This window comes from Theobroma umbraticum, unplaced genomic scaffold, assembly GCF_002168275.2.
Source record: "Theobroma umbraticum cultivar Fairchild unplaced genomic scaffold, ASM216827v3 scaffold_30.0, whole genome shotgun sequence".
NCBI lineage: Eukaryota > Viridiplantae > Streptophyta > Magnoliopsida > Malvales > Malvaceae > Theobroma > Theobroma umbraticum.
The window spans coordinates 6837158-6854479 of NW_018397254.1; the positions used below are offsets into that span (position 1 = coordinate 6837158).

At 33.3% G+C, this 17322-nt stretch overlaps 1 protein-coding gene and 1 long non-coding RNA gene across 2 annotated transcripts; one reads left to right on the forward strand and one right to left on the reverse strand.

Moving 5' to 3' along the window:
- Window positions 1-1265: 1265 nt before the first annotated feature.
- Window positions 1266-4427, reverse strand: CYP715A1 (cytochrome P450, family 715, subfamily A, polypeptide 1). Its single transcript, XM_021445553.2, has 4 exons — window positions 4089-4427; window positions 3721-3950; window positions 2452-3063; window positions 1266-1803 (listed from the first exon to the last, which is right to left on the reverse strand). Exons 2-4 carry the CDS (start codon window positions 3877-3879, stop codon window positions 1375-1377), a joined length of 1200 nt encoding a protein of 399 aa, XP_021301228.1. The 5' UTR covers window positions 3880-3950; window positions 4089-4427; the 3' UTR covers window positions 1266-1374.
- Window positions 4428-14520: 10093 nt separating this feature from the next.
- LOC110423772 (uncharacterized) lies at window positions 14521-17118 on the forward strand. Its single transcript, XR_002445854.1, has 3 exons — window positions 14521-14632; window positions 15934-15979; window positions 16399-17118. It is a non-coding gene; the product is annotated as an uncharacterized LOC110423772 (long non-coding RNA).
- The last annotated feature ends 204 nt before the right edge of the window (window positions 17119-17322 follow it).

Consider the following 17322-nt stretch of genomic DNA (forward strand, 5'->3'; position numbering starts at 1 on the left):
TTTGTTGACGGAGAGCTGGAAATAACGTGTTGCTGGTCTTTTCAGAGCTCCGGTCAAGACCGGCACTTGAACTTTGATCGATCATGAGATAGCTTTCGGCATTTCGTTTGAACTTGAATGGTGTAATTAGTCCGCAGAATCTTAGTTCTGTCCTAGACTTTTTTAACAAATGGAGAAGCTGTAAGTCCCCTTCCTCGTATTTCTTTAGTTGGCCCCCTAGCTCAGGAATGATTCACGACTTGGAAATTCTTTAGCTAGCGATCAGACTGGTCTTTCGTTGGTAGTTAAAAGATCATGATTATGATGTTATTTGTTTGTTTAACTGTAAGAATTGTTGTTAAAGACCCATTTTTGATGCGTGGGTCCTGAGTTTGAATTCATTCTCTCCGTTTTCAATTAGAAATGATACGATATGCAGTAAACCAATAAGATAATTTCTTGGATACACTATTAATGAAGATGGCAGAAAGTATTTTGAGTGATCATGAAGACCCAATTAGTGTTTATTCAAATTAAATACTGACATCCAATAATTTAAAAGAAAATAATATATGTGTATAATGATTTTTTTTTTTTTTGAATAGCTGCTTTTCTATTAATAAAGATATGCTCTGTACATATGGGAGCTTGAAGTGCACACAAAAATAACTTCACTCCCCTGTAGACATAAGTATTAGGAAGCCACAGACATCCAGCAATCCAGAAACACAAGAAGCAGATCCCCTCCATACAAAATGATAAGGTTACTAAACCTTTCCTTTACCCACTAAACAAATACCAACCCATCTGTGTCTCAGCTAGCTTTTCCAAACCCCAAATACAGTACCAGAAATTCGATGCAGCAAAATCATACAAAAAGAAACATCTAAAGTTCAGATAAACTGCATTTAATGTATTTGAAAGCAAAAAAATTGTTTTTGTGTGTGTGTGTATAAAATTTACAACATGTCAGGGTTGTATAAATATTCCTGGGTGACACTGATGGAAGAACACATACAGAGTATTAAATACTCCAAATCCTGTACAAAAAATCCTATATATATTTGTATATATGAGTATATGTTCAAGTTATAGACAAACTTGGATGATGTACTAGGTATAAACAGACAATGAATTTAGAGAAACTGAATTTTACTTTTATTTTCCATTTATTGTAATACATAAACATTAAAGAAAGTTTGAACGCCTTGTTTATACGTGGCGCAAACAATACGTACATATATGAAGAAATAAACAAATACAGAAGAAGAGAATGCAAGCTTGGTCTTCAATTTTTAAGTCATTCTAATAACTAATTGAGGTTTATGAACTTTACTCTTCTCCTAATCTAATCCGAATATACCACAGGAAACGAAAAAGAAGGGAAAAAGGAGCCTAAAGGGGTTGAACTATGAGAGGCAGTCCATGTCTAGGCCTTAGGGAAAGCAAAATAGAAGGTGAATGACGATAACTTGGAGAAGGGGAGAAGGAAAACCTAGTGAGTATAAGGGTCAAGACAGCTTTGTATTCCATCATTGTCAAATTCCTCCCAACACACATCCTCCCTCCAAACCCAAAGGGCAAGAACCCCATCTTATGCTTGCAACCCCCGTATAGATGATCGTCCTTAAATCTCTCCGGCCGGAACTCGTTAACGTCATCTCCCCATATTACCGGATCATGGTGCATGGCTACGACGTCGATCCACATGTTGGTTCCGTTAGGGATAACAAGATCATCCACCTTTATATCTTCTCTTGATTGCCTTTGTGCATTTGGTGCTGGAGAGTATAGCCTTAGCACCTCATTCATCACCCATCCCATCTGCAATCATAACCAAAAGTATATCTTCGTAAGAATTAATCCTTACCCGAATTAAACAAAAAGGGAAAAAGAACAAATCAAATAAGAAGAGAAATACATACATATATATATATATTTATTTGCACTTGAAATTCGTTTATTTAATACGTAAGAGGAATATATATTTTCTATATCAACCATGACATTTGTCCACGCAATATATAAAAACAAAATCAATGATATGGCTTGGACTCAAGAAGACTTCGAGTTGGCCGGCTGGGACTGGGGAGCCTAAATTAACCAAACTAGTTATGAAGTGTCACTAGCACCGTCAATTCAACTTCCTGGTTTTTTTGGGGACAAAATCCAAACTATTGGAAGTTGCCAAAGTGTCAAAAAGGAGTAGTTTGTTTCCGCATGTGATATGCTGCAGACACGTTAATTTTGACCTTTGACGTGGAATGTCAACTTTCCACTCGACAAGGATCAAGAATTTAGTTCATTCAGGATATAGGGAAATTCTCAGACTACAACTCGGGAAACATATGTGTAAATTGAGAGAAACGGATTGGATTGAACTTTTTTGTCATCATCAAATTAGAAAAGGAAAAAGAAGAATATTAATCAAAAGTGATAGATCACATGGTGCATGTATCTTATGTATATTACCTTCTTTAAGCCAGCAAGCTTGGTGAAATCGATCTCTTCATCATCTCCAATCACTTCTCTGATTTCCTCCCTCAACTGGTTTTGCCAATCTGGATGCATGGCCAAAAGCAGAAACGTCCACGTGAGTGCCAATGCGGTGGTTTCATGGCCACCAAAAAAGAAAGTCTTGCACTCATCAACAAGCTCCCTTGCCGTCAAGCTCTTCCCTACCCGTCCGTCGACATGGCTTCCTTCCATCAACAAACCGAGCAAGTCCTTCTGAGGAGATCCATCCGAAGACTTCTTACGAGCATCTATGATGGACGAAAGGAGCTGGTCTATTTCTTTGCCAAGTTTCTTGGCTTCTAGGTTTTTCTTAGGGCACATGAATTTGCTAAAAGGAACACCCACGTAGCGGTTGGAGTTAAAAAGTGTGATTTGCATGGCCCTCAATTTCTCGAGCACTTTGCTCCCGCTCTCGTAGCTCAAGCCAAAGCTTGTCCTCGCAATGATCTCCCCGGCCGTTTTTATGATTTCTCTTTCAACGTCGATTTCTGGTTTACCAGAATTTATAAGGGTAGCCCACCTGTCTAGCATCTTCTTGGCCGGTGCCACCATCAAGCTTGCCATAGCCTGCATTATCAAAAGAAATATAACTCAGCATGTTTAATTACTACTACCATTTTTAGTACTATGATGTGAGGAAAATTAGAGCCAATTCTCGACTTCATACCCTTGAAAAACTCAAGTAAAAGAAAAAGCATTTGAATTTACAAATAAGATCACTATTACAAAACTAAGCTGTTATTCATTTATCCAGAACAGAAGAAAAAATTAAAACCCAACAATGATACATAAGTGTACATTCAATTTGCAAAGATGTTTAATTTTTTTTTTATTTGAGTATGGAAAAAGACATTTGAATCTTTACTCTTTAAACAAAGAGATTATGTAATGATGTTTAATTTGTCCACTTTTATTTTTTTTATTATAAATCCTCTATAATGAATGTAGTCTTTCCCATTTAAAGTTAGTATATATAGTTTTCGTGACCATTGTGTAAAGACTTAACCCCATCTTCAGGTTGACGAATCGTGACTAAAGGTTTCCTACTTTACAATTTTAGACTTTTATTACACTTGGGAAACGCTGTCACTTGTTGAAAATGCATTTTATCAACAAAATTAACGCATACTTTGTCCACCACGGAAAGTGTATGTGATGGAGCCTTAGAATTTTTCTTTTTCATTTTAGTAAGGTGTGCGAGAAGGAGAGAAAATTAAGAGAGACCTTCAAGTTAGCTGGAGAGAATGCAGGAGTAATAACATGGCGATGGCGAACCCAGTCATCTCCTTCAACCATGACCAAACCACTTCCGAACATAGGCTCTCTGTCATGTTTAAAGACATTGGGTTTTCCCCAGCTCTTTCCCAGGACTCCCGACGACATTTTTTTGAGGAACTCTGGCTCGGCAATATATTAAAATGGCTCCGTCCCCAGCCAGTAGATGAACACTTTTCCTGCCAACAAAAGTCAAGTCAACCAAAGAAAACGAACCATGAAGAAGGAAAAAAAAAAAAAGAAGAAAAAAAGAGTAAACGTAGTTATTTAACTAATTAAGGGTTTTTATTATTATGTAGTATGAATCAAAGGCTGACCATGAGATTTTTGCCACCGAGCAAAGTAAGGGAACACAGTAGCATGTATATCATGGGAAATACCGGAGGATCCAAGTGAAGAATCATTAATATTCTTATTACTTTTCATCTCTCTAATATTTCCCAGAGGGAAACTAGGAGCTGGACCTCCAAACCCATTCTTCTTAATCTTACGATAAGCTCGCATGGGCAGGATCCAGCAAGAGAATAACAATCTCAAGAAGAAATAGAGAAGAAAAGTGAGCATGGCAAAGCTGAGAAAAGTTTGGGATAGTTTGAAAAACCCCATTATCTCTCTCTCTCTCTCTGTTGCTAGCTCTTTGTATAAGCACCTTAAGATATCAGCTTGTTTGGAGTAAATTTGATAAATGAGGAAGAGCATGAAGTGGGTATTTATAGATGATGACAGGGGCAGTTCAAGAATGTCGGAGTTTTGACTATTTGTCATTTGCCCCAACCATTTTTGGATTTCAACGTTTTTCGAGGCTTTCCTGTTGAATCTTTTAAAAAGATCTGCTTTTGTTTTTCCCTACTGTCTTTCTCTTCTTTTTTTTTTTTGTATAAAAATAAATAATACTAATACTAATTGCATAATAAATATTTCATATATAAATAAATTAATGTATGTTGCTGTTGCTTTTGGTTTTGTCGACCTCTTGCATTTGTCTTTTGTCAAATATTGGTTTCCCTTTGGTCCCCTTGCGGCTTAAACACACACGGTCGGATATAGCTCTGGTGTAGACGCCGCCCCGTACTTTCTTGAGCTCCAGCTCAATCGAATGCCTCCACGTCGGATCCTTTGACTGAAATTACAGCTGGCTTCCACACTGGACGTGGACTTTTTTCAATTCCGTGAATTTCTAGGAAGCTTAATCGCCCCGATTAAAGCAAATAAATTTCTTTTAACAGAATTTGTGACCATAAATCCTTGGGCTTTACTCTTTAGCCTCGACCATAGAAACGCATTCGAATTTCTAAGGTTTGGACTGTGGAAAGTGGAATTCGTTTGGGTTTTATTTTTATTTTTACGAAATGGTTTTATAAGTACAAGTGTTTGACTGGAGAGGGGGCTTTCCACCCTTTGGAATAGCAGATGAGAAAGGTCAAGCGCAGTCAAATTGAAGTATTTAACACTAAAAACGATCATGTGAAAACACGTTAAGCATACCCGCCACTGGATAATATTAATGTCCATGAAGCTCATTAATTAATTTGTATACTTTGTTAGTACAACTTTATTATCAAAGTTTATGAACGCACACTTTCTCATGTGTGAAACGTTATCGTACAAAGGCGGTTTTACCCTTTAGGCTTTAAAACAACTTTTAAGGTAACCTGATCTTTTTAAATTTAATTGTACTATTGTTTAAAGAGATGATGAAAGGCACAAAGTCCAATCCTTTGAATCACAGTATTCAGCAGATTTTAAGAACAGCCGGAAAATTTAATACTAATTAACAACCTATTAGCATTTAGAAGTCCAAAATACTGTTGTTTCCCTAGGAATTAATTATAATTTCATTACAATATATATGTATGAAATTTGGAATTTTATATACATGTTGATTCCTATATAAAATTATGACATTAAATTGATTATAAACTTATCTTTTAATTTAACATATGAGTCATTGACTCATGATACACCCCCCCCCCCCCACACCTTTTTTGTAAAAAAAAAATATAGAATGAAGTGAAATTGTCGCCACCTATTTAGAGTATTATTAATTAAAACAAATTAAATATGTATGAAAAGTCTCGAGTTAACTTATTTACTAAACTACATATAATTAATTGGGTCTTAGATTTGTGCGAGGTCTGGTTTGAAAGGAATTAAGATTTCTGCCAACAATCCCTCCCTCGAGCGTCATGCTTATAGAGAGATTCAATGGTCAAGTCTATAGTGAGTTTTTAAAAAATGCAAAAAGGCTTGAGAAGAAGAAAATAAAACATTACTACTTAATTCTCCTCACCAACTCACCATTAAAAGTTGGGTTGGTTAACATTTATACATGGGTAGTTCGGGAGCAGTCATACAGCATATAATTAAATTAATCTTTCTTATCTTCCTATTAATTACTTTCAAGACTATATATACAATTTTTAATTCCAAATTCATTCTCTTAAGCTTATACTAATACTGGAGAATGTCTTGGGTCCAAAGAGTATATTAATTTTCAATTACAAGTGGTGGTGATGGCTTTTTTGGCAAAGTTCTCCGCTTCATTTATAGCGATCAATTGTCGCACTATTCATGCATTTCTTATACTTTTATCCAATGGATTTGGTTATTTTATATACTTAATTTATACCTTCACGTCAGGGAATTCTATACCTTGTAAGGTTTTTTTTTTTTTGGCTGAATGGGTTTATTCTATGTAACTGTGATGCCAAGGTAATAATTCCAACCAGGACTGCATTTTCAGGCTTAAGAAAAAATGGGAAAACTGAAAATCATGCTTTGAGTCAAAGATCAAATATCGGAATTGGAAGTCAAAGATAAATGGTTCGTTTTCTTGGGGGAGAAAAATATTCGAAGGACGCTACGCTGCTTCCTAATCAGATGAGGGAAGGATTATTGGGCAGCCGTTGATATAATATAATGACGATGATCTCTCAAATCTGACCACGAGCTTCTCACCTTTTCCGTCAAGGGAACTTGTTTATCCAGTACAACTGTTTTCTGCGCCCAGTTTTCTCATTTGCTGCTGTCAACATGATATGAGGTTCGTGTTTGAAAAAAAGGGCCCAAGGGTCCGAAATGTCTAAGTCACGCATTAACGCAAACATAAATTCGTCCAGTCAGTACATGCTTATAATTCCCTCTGTCGTTAAATGAAAGTCGCAATAATCCGAAAAAGAAATACGCGATGATGGCAAAATCTGTACGAAATGCTCCAACAAAACATGCTATCAAAACTTGAATACTTAACCCAGCTTTCCAATACTCAAGTGAAAGTCAAAGCAGACAAATTCAATCCTCGAAGAATAATAACTCTATTTGTTTGAGTAAGAAAAGTCAATGTGTCACAACCTTTTGTCTAAATCCTTGCATATTTTTGATCTGGTTAATAAATACAGGTGGACACACTATTTTAAAAAATATATATATTTCTTAATAAATTATTTTCATTAAATTCAAATGCATTAAAAACAACTATTCACATATTTTTTTATCAATATTTAATTTTCTTTTTTCAATTTCAATGCTCTCGAAATAGCTAGATCTAATGGTCGGTGAAACAAAAGGTGGCATAACAGTGTGTAATGATTTGTATTGTCCGTCTTATTAACTGTGTACCTTGAGTTGCATTAAATGAGAGGAGAATTCAACCCAACAACAAGATTACAAAAGGAAAAACAAGGAAAACGCCTCTCCGTCCAAGCAATTAAATCTGAAAGCTACTTGTTGAATATTTTCTTTCATGGATCGATAACTTCAAGCCCACTTACGTGTGCTGTTTTTTGGGCTAATGCGTTCATTTTTTGCCAGATACACTAAGAAAGGTTCGTTGGACTCAATCAATATAGCACTAGCTAGTTCAGAAGTGATCAACAATTCAAAGGGTAGTTGACTAATTAAACCATGGAGTAACACGTGCTATACATATAGACCCTACGTGTTCCATGCAATTTAAATTTAACTAGTACTGTTTCACGGGGAGATTTAACTTGAAAATGACATTTGCATAACATAATATATAGTCTTTTCCCAATTGGCTAACACATTATTAATTACAAAGCTGATTCGGTTTCTCATACGAGTTGTTTGTGCCTTCATATTTTTTTTCTTTTTCTTTTAATTTGTCAAAGTTTTCAACATGTACTCTAAATCCGAGTCATTATATTGAAGTTACAAAATTGAACCATGATTAGTTTAGAACAAATGGCTAAAACCCTTTGAAAAGAAATTTCATTTAGACTAGCTAATTAACCTCCATGTTTGCGTTGTTTTTCCTTTTTTGTTTTGATTTTACATTCATACGGGTGTTGGATATTTTTAATAATAATAACGTGAAACACAATCTTACATTGACAAAAATTAAAAGAAGAAGAAAATCTTTTTAAACAACTATATTTATTCAAATAGTTAAGTCTATTTAAAAAAAATTTATTTGTTTTAAATAATTATATTTGTATGAAAAGATATTTTTATCTATAAATAAGATTTTTTTGATTTTTTTAAAAATATACCAACATTTCTCCAAATTATACTTCTCATATTACTTTCATATTATTTTGTTATAAAAAAATTTTATAAGAATTTGATAATTTTGTTATACATTGAATAGTATTCAATGAGTTGATTTATCAACACAACACGTAGTAAATCATTAAATTTCATATATTCTCGAAATTTATACCATATAATTAAATCCTAAATAAATAATTAAAAAAAATAATTAAAATCTTAAAAAAAAGTGTTATGGATACATACGCTGAAATCGTTTTTTTCTAAAATTTTCGATTTTCCAATCATGTGGTTTAACATGGTGATCATTCATGGCTCCCCATGGCTGAGTAGGATAAGAAGCGATGACCTATAAAATAAGTGAACGGTGGCGTATTATCGTGAAGCTCATCGTGAATTGAAAGGGGAGATGTTTTCAGATGCATCGATTGTGAGATCACTGCAAATGTCATATGTTAAGAGAAAATAATTCAATAAGGCAATTCAATTAATTATAAAAGGGTGATTATTGAAGTCATGACAACCTAACCATTTAACTATTTAAACTTTGGATTGAATATAATATGAAAGTTATAAACAAGAGCAGCTCAATAATTTCAAAAGTATAAAGCTAAATATTCAAATGAGATTTTTTTATTAAAATTAAGAAAATAAAAAAGAAATAGTTGAGAATTAATAATATTATGAGAATTGAGAAATGATAAAAAATTGAAATTTATTAATCACATAACTAGGAAAGTAAGAGAATATATAATTTTATTAATTACTTTAAGTTTTATATATTTTTAGTAAAAAATGAGATAAATAGTTGAGAATTAATGGAGATGTAGAAGTAAGTGAAAAAAATATTTATTAGATACGATAAAATATGTAAATATTTTATTAATTATCTTAAATTTTGTATATTTTTAATATAAATGATTATATTATTATTATAAAATTATGAAACCTATGAAAATTTGAGACTAGAGCCCTTGTTTTGGTGGCTTTTATCTAAGGCCGGCTATGACCATATATTAATTCACCTATATTTAATTTCAACAAGGAATGTCAATACTATAATTTGGTATAGTTCAAGTTTCGTGGCTGCCTGATCCTTAAGTAACCCTTAATCCTTCGTAAACTTTGATTAATTTTCAACTCGTTTAAGTTAGGAAAAATGTGATTGAAGTGCAAAGAAAATAACCTTTGGTTTGTCTTGAGCGAGGATATAAACGTGTTTCAGATAAACAGATAAACGTGCATGCATCTTACATATAATTATTCAGTTAATTATTCTATGGCCCAAGTGTTTATTGTTATTTTCGGTCACTCTCCCAAGCCAGCATAGAGTATCTATCATATAAAGAACTATACCTTGCATGTGTACTAAAAACAAGAAAAAGAAAAGTGAATGTTGGATCTGCTTGATCTTGTAGCACCACAAAATCAAGAGTTAGGAATTAGAATGCGAAAATGGTAAAAGAAACAAATCTTGGAGGCCAAAATAAGTGTCCGACCAAGACCAAAAAAAAAAAAAAAAACTAAATGTCTTTGAGTTCTAATTTGGGTATTAGTTTATTGCTCCTTTCAGTCACTCTAAGTGAACAAATCTTAAAAAAGTATCCTATAAAGTATATTTTGGCTGTACATATCGATTCCATATGAGTTTGCAAATCACAAAATCAAGAATTAAGTTAGGGTATCGAAATATCGGACCAATATCGAAATATTTAAAACTTAATTAAGAATAGTCAGACTGTCTTCAAACTAGATTTATACTTGAGTAACAGAATTAGAATTAAAATATAGATGAGATTTATGTACTATATGAGTTGGCAACTGTTTATGCCTAAAAAAACAAGATTAATTAACCCATGATCTCAATTGTCAGGCTGGTTACAACACATAGTACAAAAGAAACGTGTGATCATGAACAGTCCCAGGGGTCTAATCTCCACTCCACCACTAAAACGTGGGTTGAAACCTACGCATTGACAAACAAACAAAAAAAAAACTTATCAACCTCAATTTTAGGATAGTTTTGTTCTGGAAATCCAATACACAAAGCCAAATCCGGCGGCTATGGCTTTTGAATCAATGAAGAGACTATTAAGGCAGTGGCTAGGCACCCTTTTCCTCCCCATTTTATAATTGCAGCTAACTAACCTAGAAACGACTTGTTAGTGCACATAACAGTATTCCCAATCTCTCAAATAATTACCAAATTCAACATATTTTATGATGTGTGTATGTATGCAGTATAAAACCTTGTGGTGGTCGGTCTTGGGAGAGTACTGAAAACTCTGACTGATGATACTTAATTTAATTCTAACTGTTATCAGAGTCTTTGACCAACCAGACAAGAGATTTGGCATAACATTTTGGTATTGAGATTTAATAAAATCATTTTTTTTAAAAAAATTAATTGTTATTTTTTAACAAAAAAAAAAACTGTATTTTATTAAGATCTCACAAATTAATATGTCATCATAAATCTGTCTTGAATCATAATGGTGCAAGACTTCTAGTGACATACAAAGACTAACTTTAGATTATGAGAGTACTCTACAATTACAAAAAAAATTCAACTGCTGTTAACTGTCATCGAATTTCTAATTTCAGCAATTATCCTAAATAAAAAATGCGGTGGCCGTTGACTTCCAACTGCAGACGGGCATACCCAATTATCAAATTTTTTGTGGAAGAATGTCAACGAATTCAGTTATTGTTTTGTTCATTCATTGACTAACACTTGTAGCAATATTACAGGTAATGTTCTCCAAGCTAACTTCTCTCGATTGATTAATTTGTCTAAGTAATGTTTATATGAGCTTCATTTCTTTGTTCATATTAAACTCTAATGAATGTTGTTTTCCATCATATAAATTAGTTGTGATGGCTGTGGCCGGTAATAGGACATATATACATATAAGTAGAAATAGGGACACAAGTTTTTCTAATAAAAGATCCAATTGTTATTAGCACACGTTTTTCTTTTTCCTTTAAAAAGAAAGCTTTCGAACCAAAGTGGCTTTTAAGTTAGGATGAATGTGGAACTCCTGTAGCATATATCAAAAGGAAAAGGACTACCTAGAGCTATAAACCCATGTGTAGAGAATTAATGCCCAATACCTAACTCATGAAGATAATGATTCTCTCACTCGCTGCTCCTCGGCCTCATCCTGAAAAGAAGAAAATTTGATAATAACTTTCGCTTCTTTTAAGTAACCACGCTTTCTTCTTTAATTACCTAATATATATGAACTTGTCACATTTTAAATTTCAATTAATAAGTTTAAAATTAATGAAGCTTATCTCAATTTGTAACATAACGTTATGAAAAACAGTTGTCTATGTTCTTCAATTTAAGAGGCTGACAAGAGTAGTTAATTAAGGACTTAATATAAGCATTTGATAATATTCAAGTTGAACACAGATTAATAATCAAGGAATGACTCTATACTTTGTCAAATTGTTGTAAATGTACACCATGACATTACCAATTTGCACGATAGTTCAATGAACATTTACACTAGAAGCTCAGTAAAATATGTACGAAATTATTAAATTCTTTAAAAGGGTTGAGGCTGCCTGAGGGTAGGAGTAGGATCAAATGCTATAAGAGATTAATTAAGGGTTATGATAATACTATTTAGTTGAGGTGAAGTAAGGTTAGTGTATTAGGGGCTTCCACTGGGTTACCACATGCAAAAGATAGTTCAGTGGAGGGCCACTATTTGAAAAATAAAGGTAACAACAGATAGAGACCGATCATGGGAACTTTTATTAAGGAACACATGGAATTAAATCATTTGGGAGGTCAAACATTTTTTGTCTTTTTTTGCAATAGGATATATGGTTACTAAATTAAGATAAGGTGTAACGGCATTGCAACGCCGGGGGGATGACGGTCCAATATCCAATGGCAACACGGCAGTCCTTTAAGGCTGCCGGCAACCATAATATGCACATACAAATCACATTTTTTACCCCAAAATCCAACGTGCGATTGGACCAAAGCAAGGCGTGTTGAGCTCCGGCCGCAATATTTTACCCGGCCATGAATCAACTATGAAGAATTCGTTACTACGTACCCGCTAACGCCCTGGCAACATCAAATTTTCAACTAAATCAGTAAAGCATGACTTTTGTTATGTTATTAGCAGGTTAAAGAGAAAAACAAGTACTTAAACAAATGTTAAGAACCTTCTGTTTGATTAACAATGAATGTGTTGGTTAAAACAACTCAAGCCATTTTGATTACTATTTTCTAAATTGATGATCTAAACAAAATTTTAACTACATTTATACAAAATTAAGGAAATGGGAGGGGGCACTGCTTTAATTAATCCTTATTAATTGTGGACTGAAGGATAATATGAGTTAAGTGGTGCATATAAGTAGATCCAATTCAATGCTAATTATTAGTCTAAAAAGCTCAAAATATATCAAGAATTAGTATTAGTTATAGGTAGTGATCAGCTTTTCTTTATTTTTCAGAATTTGGATAATAAACTATTGATTAAACCAGCTAACACTTATTTATAAGACGGTCACGACTGCTTATCTAAGACTTATGGACCTAGAACAAAATTAAGGTGATAGTGTTTGTTACTTTACTAGGAATATAGTAGTCCTATAATTAGACATGATTAAGTAGGTAATGAGTATCTCCTAAGTAAGTTTATATCGGTTTCAACTATCTATTTAGGATTTTTTAAGTAGTGATAAAACTGTCGGAGTTTGTTTTATATAAACTATTCCAGTAAAATCAGTGAATAACCACTAAATTTATACTCTTTTTTCATTTTTTTTCATTGAGTTTTAAATTGTTTCTCTTTGATCACTAAATTTTTAGATTGTATCTATTATGATTTCTTTAATAGATTATGTCTAAATAAATGATTAAATGATGACAATATAACCATTTAAGTAGTTAAGTCATTATTTGAATGTTAGTTTTTCATTTTCTTTCATTTTATTAAATATTTTTGTAAATTTTCTATTCTAATAAAACTGGGAAACGAAAATGATAAGAAAAATATGAATTACAAAAGCTAACATGAATTTTTCAAAACTTGATCATTTAATTAGTTATATATATATATATCACGTCATTATTTTTATTTTATTTGGCTGGGTTTTGAAGAAAGCAAAAGAAGAAAAAGGAGTGGGATTATATATATATATATATATATATATATATACGCACACTTTCCTATGTCGTCTTGGAATAGTCATAGTCTCCTAAATGCAACCTATTGGCATTTGAATGGAAAGGTCTCCTGAATTAAGCATCAGATTTTAGGTGGGATGCTGGATCCAGCGTTTGATCAGATGAGTGATCAATTCATTATTTTCTCTTGTTTGGAACGGTAAACGCTTTTACTAAAATATCCTTGACGATTATACACTGTGACTACCTCCCCATTTGGAAATCAACTTGTTAAATCCAGAGAAAAAGTATTCTAGTCCAGTCAAAGATCAAACTGGGCTTCGACACCAGCATTAAGGCCCCATCTGTTATGGGCTGTAACTTAAAACTTCTTATAGTTTATTATACCCATGTGTTCTTTGGATTTATGATATATAATATTAGACTGTGATCCGGTGCGTTGCACACGGACCTCTTTGACTTCCCTTTTTACGTCTTCGATATGTTTTTTTTTTTTTTTATAACTTTTACGTTATAAAAGAAAAAGCCCTTTTGAGCCTTTTTTTTACTTATATAATAAATAAACTTCAGAAAATTTGAACAAAATAAATTTCACTAGTAATTGACAAAGCATGTGAACTTTTTTTTTCTTTAACTGATGATGTCTATTTTAAGCCATCTATCCTATATATTTTCCTTCTTTATTTTTATTTTTTTCTACAAACATTTTCTTTACAAAATTAATGTTTTGAAATATATTTTGAAAAATTAGTAAAAAAATTTATACTTTGGCAAAAAAAAATCAAATAATTTATAACATTTAAAAATTAAAATACTAGATTATGAATCTGCAAACGAAAATGCGAGAGCAATGCACTGATTTAATTGAAAAAATTTTACATGTAAATTTGATTTTTGATGATCATTAAAAAGAAAATATCGAAATATCAAATTAAAAAAACCCATTTTCACTCTCCTATTTGCGACCTTAACCAATTAATTGTTGATTAGATTAGAGTTATAACTTATACTTAGTTAAGAAGAAATCCACTGCATCCATAGACAATGGAAGAAGCGAGCACAACCCACTAATCGAAACTCACGTAAAAGGGCCTAACAACAGGAGAAAGGTTGAGCCTCTGACAATGAGGATTTCCAGAACTCCCACTTCAAAATCCGGGCTTTTGTCGATCAGCTTCGAGCCCTTTTATGCAGGTATAATACGTACATCATCTTTTGCTGTTCAACGGACTTTCTTTCCTTTTTTTTTAATGGCCAATAACCGACTTTCTTGTTGAATTTGGTTTTTTCTTTCTTATATTTTGAGTTTTTGTGCAAGCGTTTGTTGGTTTCTTGTTGAACTTCTATGATAGTTTTAAGTGCTATCAGTGGATTTTCAAAGTGGTTTTGTTTTCTTTTATGGGTGTAATTGTTTAGATTCCTCTTGTAGAGCAAGCTATTTTTCCATGGAGAAAATCAGTGATTTTTAGGAGCTTTGTTTGATTGTTAGCAAATGTTACAGATAAGACGAAACCATGCAGTCCAGGGTGCCTCTTGAAGAGTCAATTCATGCTTGTTTTAGATAGAAAATACTACAGGACCATGAATGATAATGTGGTCCAGGCTTCAGGCATATTCCTAATAAGTCATAATCATGAGAGCTTTTTAAGTTGAGCTAAGTGGGACACATAGTTTCATTTTTCCCAGAGTTGGTCTTATGCAAAATGTTTTGGTGGTCCCTGATAGCCAGGGAGTAATTGTAGATGAAATGGGGTTAATAAGCATTGCTGTTTGTCCATATTTATGACTTGTTCGTAGGAACATACTTTGAAATCCAAACACTTCCATTCCAGGACTCAATTTGGAGAGGCCACCTATCAATTCTTAGTTTAGTTTCAATCCTCACATGATGAGTTTTGATTCATATTTTGATGGAACTCATAAATTTGTTGGAGCATAATGAAGTTTTTTCAAACGCTGAATATTGCCTTAATTGAAACTGATAAGCAGCAGGCACGGTAGAGGCAATCTGCAATGGCAGGCATAATTAAATACATTTTCACCCTTCTCGTGATCCCTTCAATTCAAAGATCCTAATAGGATATACTAATTAGAACAATTTAAAAAAATAATTATAATAAGGTGAAGACAAAGGTTGAATTGTTTATCTCCGTAGTCCAGCCCAAGGATAACTAAGACAGATTATTAGTATTAGTATTGACTGCATTGGATGAGTTGATATCCCTTGCTTTAGTTTTCCAATGTCTTCTTCATTTGAAGCAGACTTCACTGGAGGTTCAACTATCTACATCCACATCTCCTCTTTGTTTTCTCTTAGTTATTGCACCTCTTAATACCTACTTACCTATTACTTGTAGCAGTCTACTCTTTTCTTAGCGGTTATAAGAGCTTGTCATATATTTTCTGTGAAGTGATGATTAAATTGAATATGATTTATTCAAGAGATAAGCACTGATTTGTTTATTCAATTTTCATTTTATGCATACGTTCTTCAGACACCTGACTTCAGGAATTGCAAAGCAGCTCATGAAATTCGAAAAGGTGAGTTCTTTAAGTTATGTTAAATTCAGTATTCTAGTATGGAACTTAAAACGTCATTTTATTTTTCTGTGCAACTTTCTTTAAGGTGTATATTCTTGCATGTGTTTAGTTTTGTAGCCCACATTCCATGAGCTGAACATGAGCTAATTTTGTCAAAAATTTCTGGTAAATTACCTTCCAAGGGTTCTGCTATAGACATTATTTTTTGGCAAGCTAGTTATAATCTAAGGATCTTCACGGCAACTGAAAGCTGACCGGAAAACCTCATTGATATAATCTAAGGATCATGAATTCAAAATTGGAGATCAGTAAGATCACTGATATATTTAGGTTCAACCCTCTCTGATAGTAAGACATGAAAAGCTTAGTGAACTGTTTCCAATGTATTTATTGTAATACATTAAAAATGTCCTTTGCAGACTTGAAGCTTGTTTTGGATTTATACAAAACAGATGGCAGTGGAGACAGACCCACCTGTGAATCTTGTGAAAGAACAGCAAACTTTATCTGGTGAAACTGTTTTTGGAGAGCAAGCTCCTGACAAATTCCTAGAGGGAAAAGAAGCAGAGCTACTTAAAACTGAACATTGTGTAGAAAAATCAACAGATATAAAGCATCCAATGCCTTCTTCTGGCTCAGGGTGGAAGCTCAATGTTAGCCTATTTCGTGGTAGCTATGTTGTGGTTGGAATTTCATCACTTATGGGGGCTGTAAGCCAGTTTACTATGGCCTAACAAAGGAGTCCTGTCGAGTAAGCAGACAAAGTCTCAATTATAGTCTGTGCACCGACACCATTCCTTCCTGACAATAACAAGTCACCTTTGGTGATGTACTGAAAAAATTTTGCAATGAGATGGTAATGTTGGAGTAGCCATGGAAAACAGAGTATGGTTCTATGCCTTGCACATCTTTTGAAATTTTGATTACAACTAGAAGAGGCTACCTATAGTAGTGTCCTGTAGAATCTAAACAGATTGGTTCATTCTGGTTAACTGAGATGAATGTAATTTAATTACTATAGATTTTATTTCAATCAAATGCTTCTGTCTGTCATTTGCCTATCAACTGGTTCCTTTGCAGTTACTCCATTTTCATTACCCATTGTTGCAGCAACGTATGGGTTAACTCTCTTTTATGAACCTTCGAACCTGGTTAGTTACAAGGTTTTGATTTGCCCCTAAATTGCCTTTTTCATTTCACTAGGCTGCCTAGAATTCACATATTTTATAGTTTCTTTTTATTTCAGTGCTCGTTACTCATGTCTCTTCTCACGATAAAATTCCACCAGAATCAGATCTCATTATGGTTAATAGCCAAGGTTTCTTGTCAGACAATGTGATCTT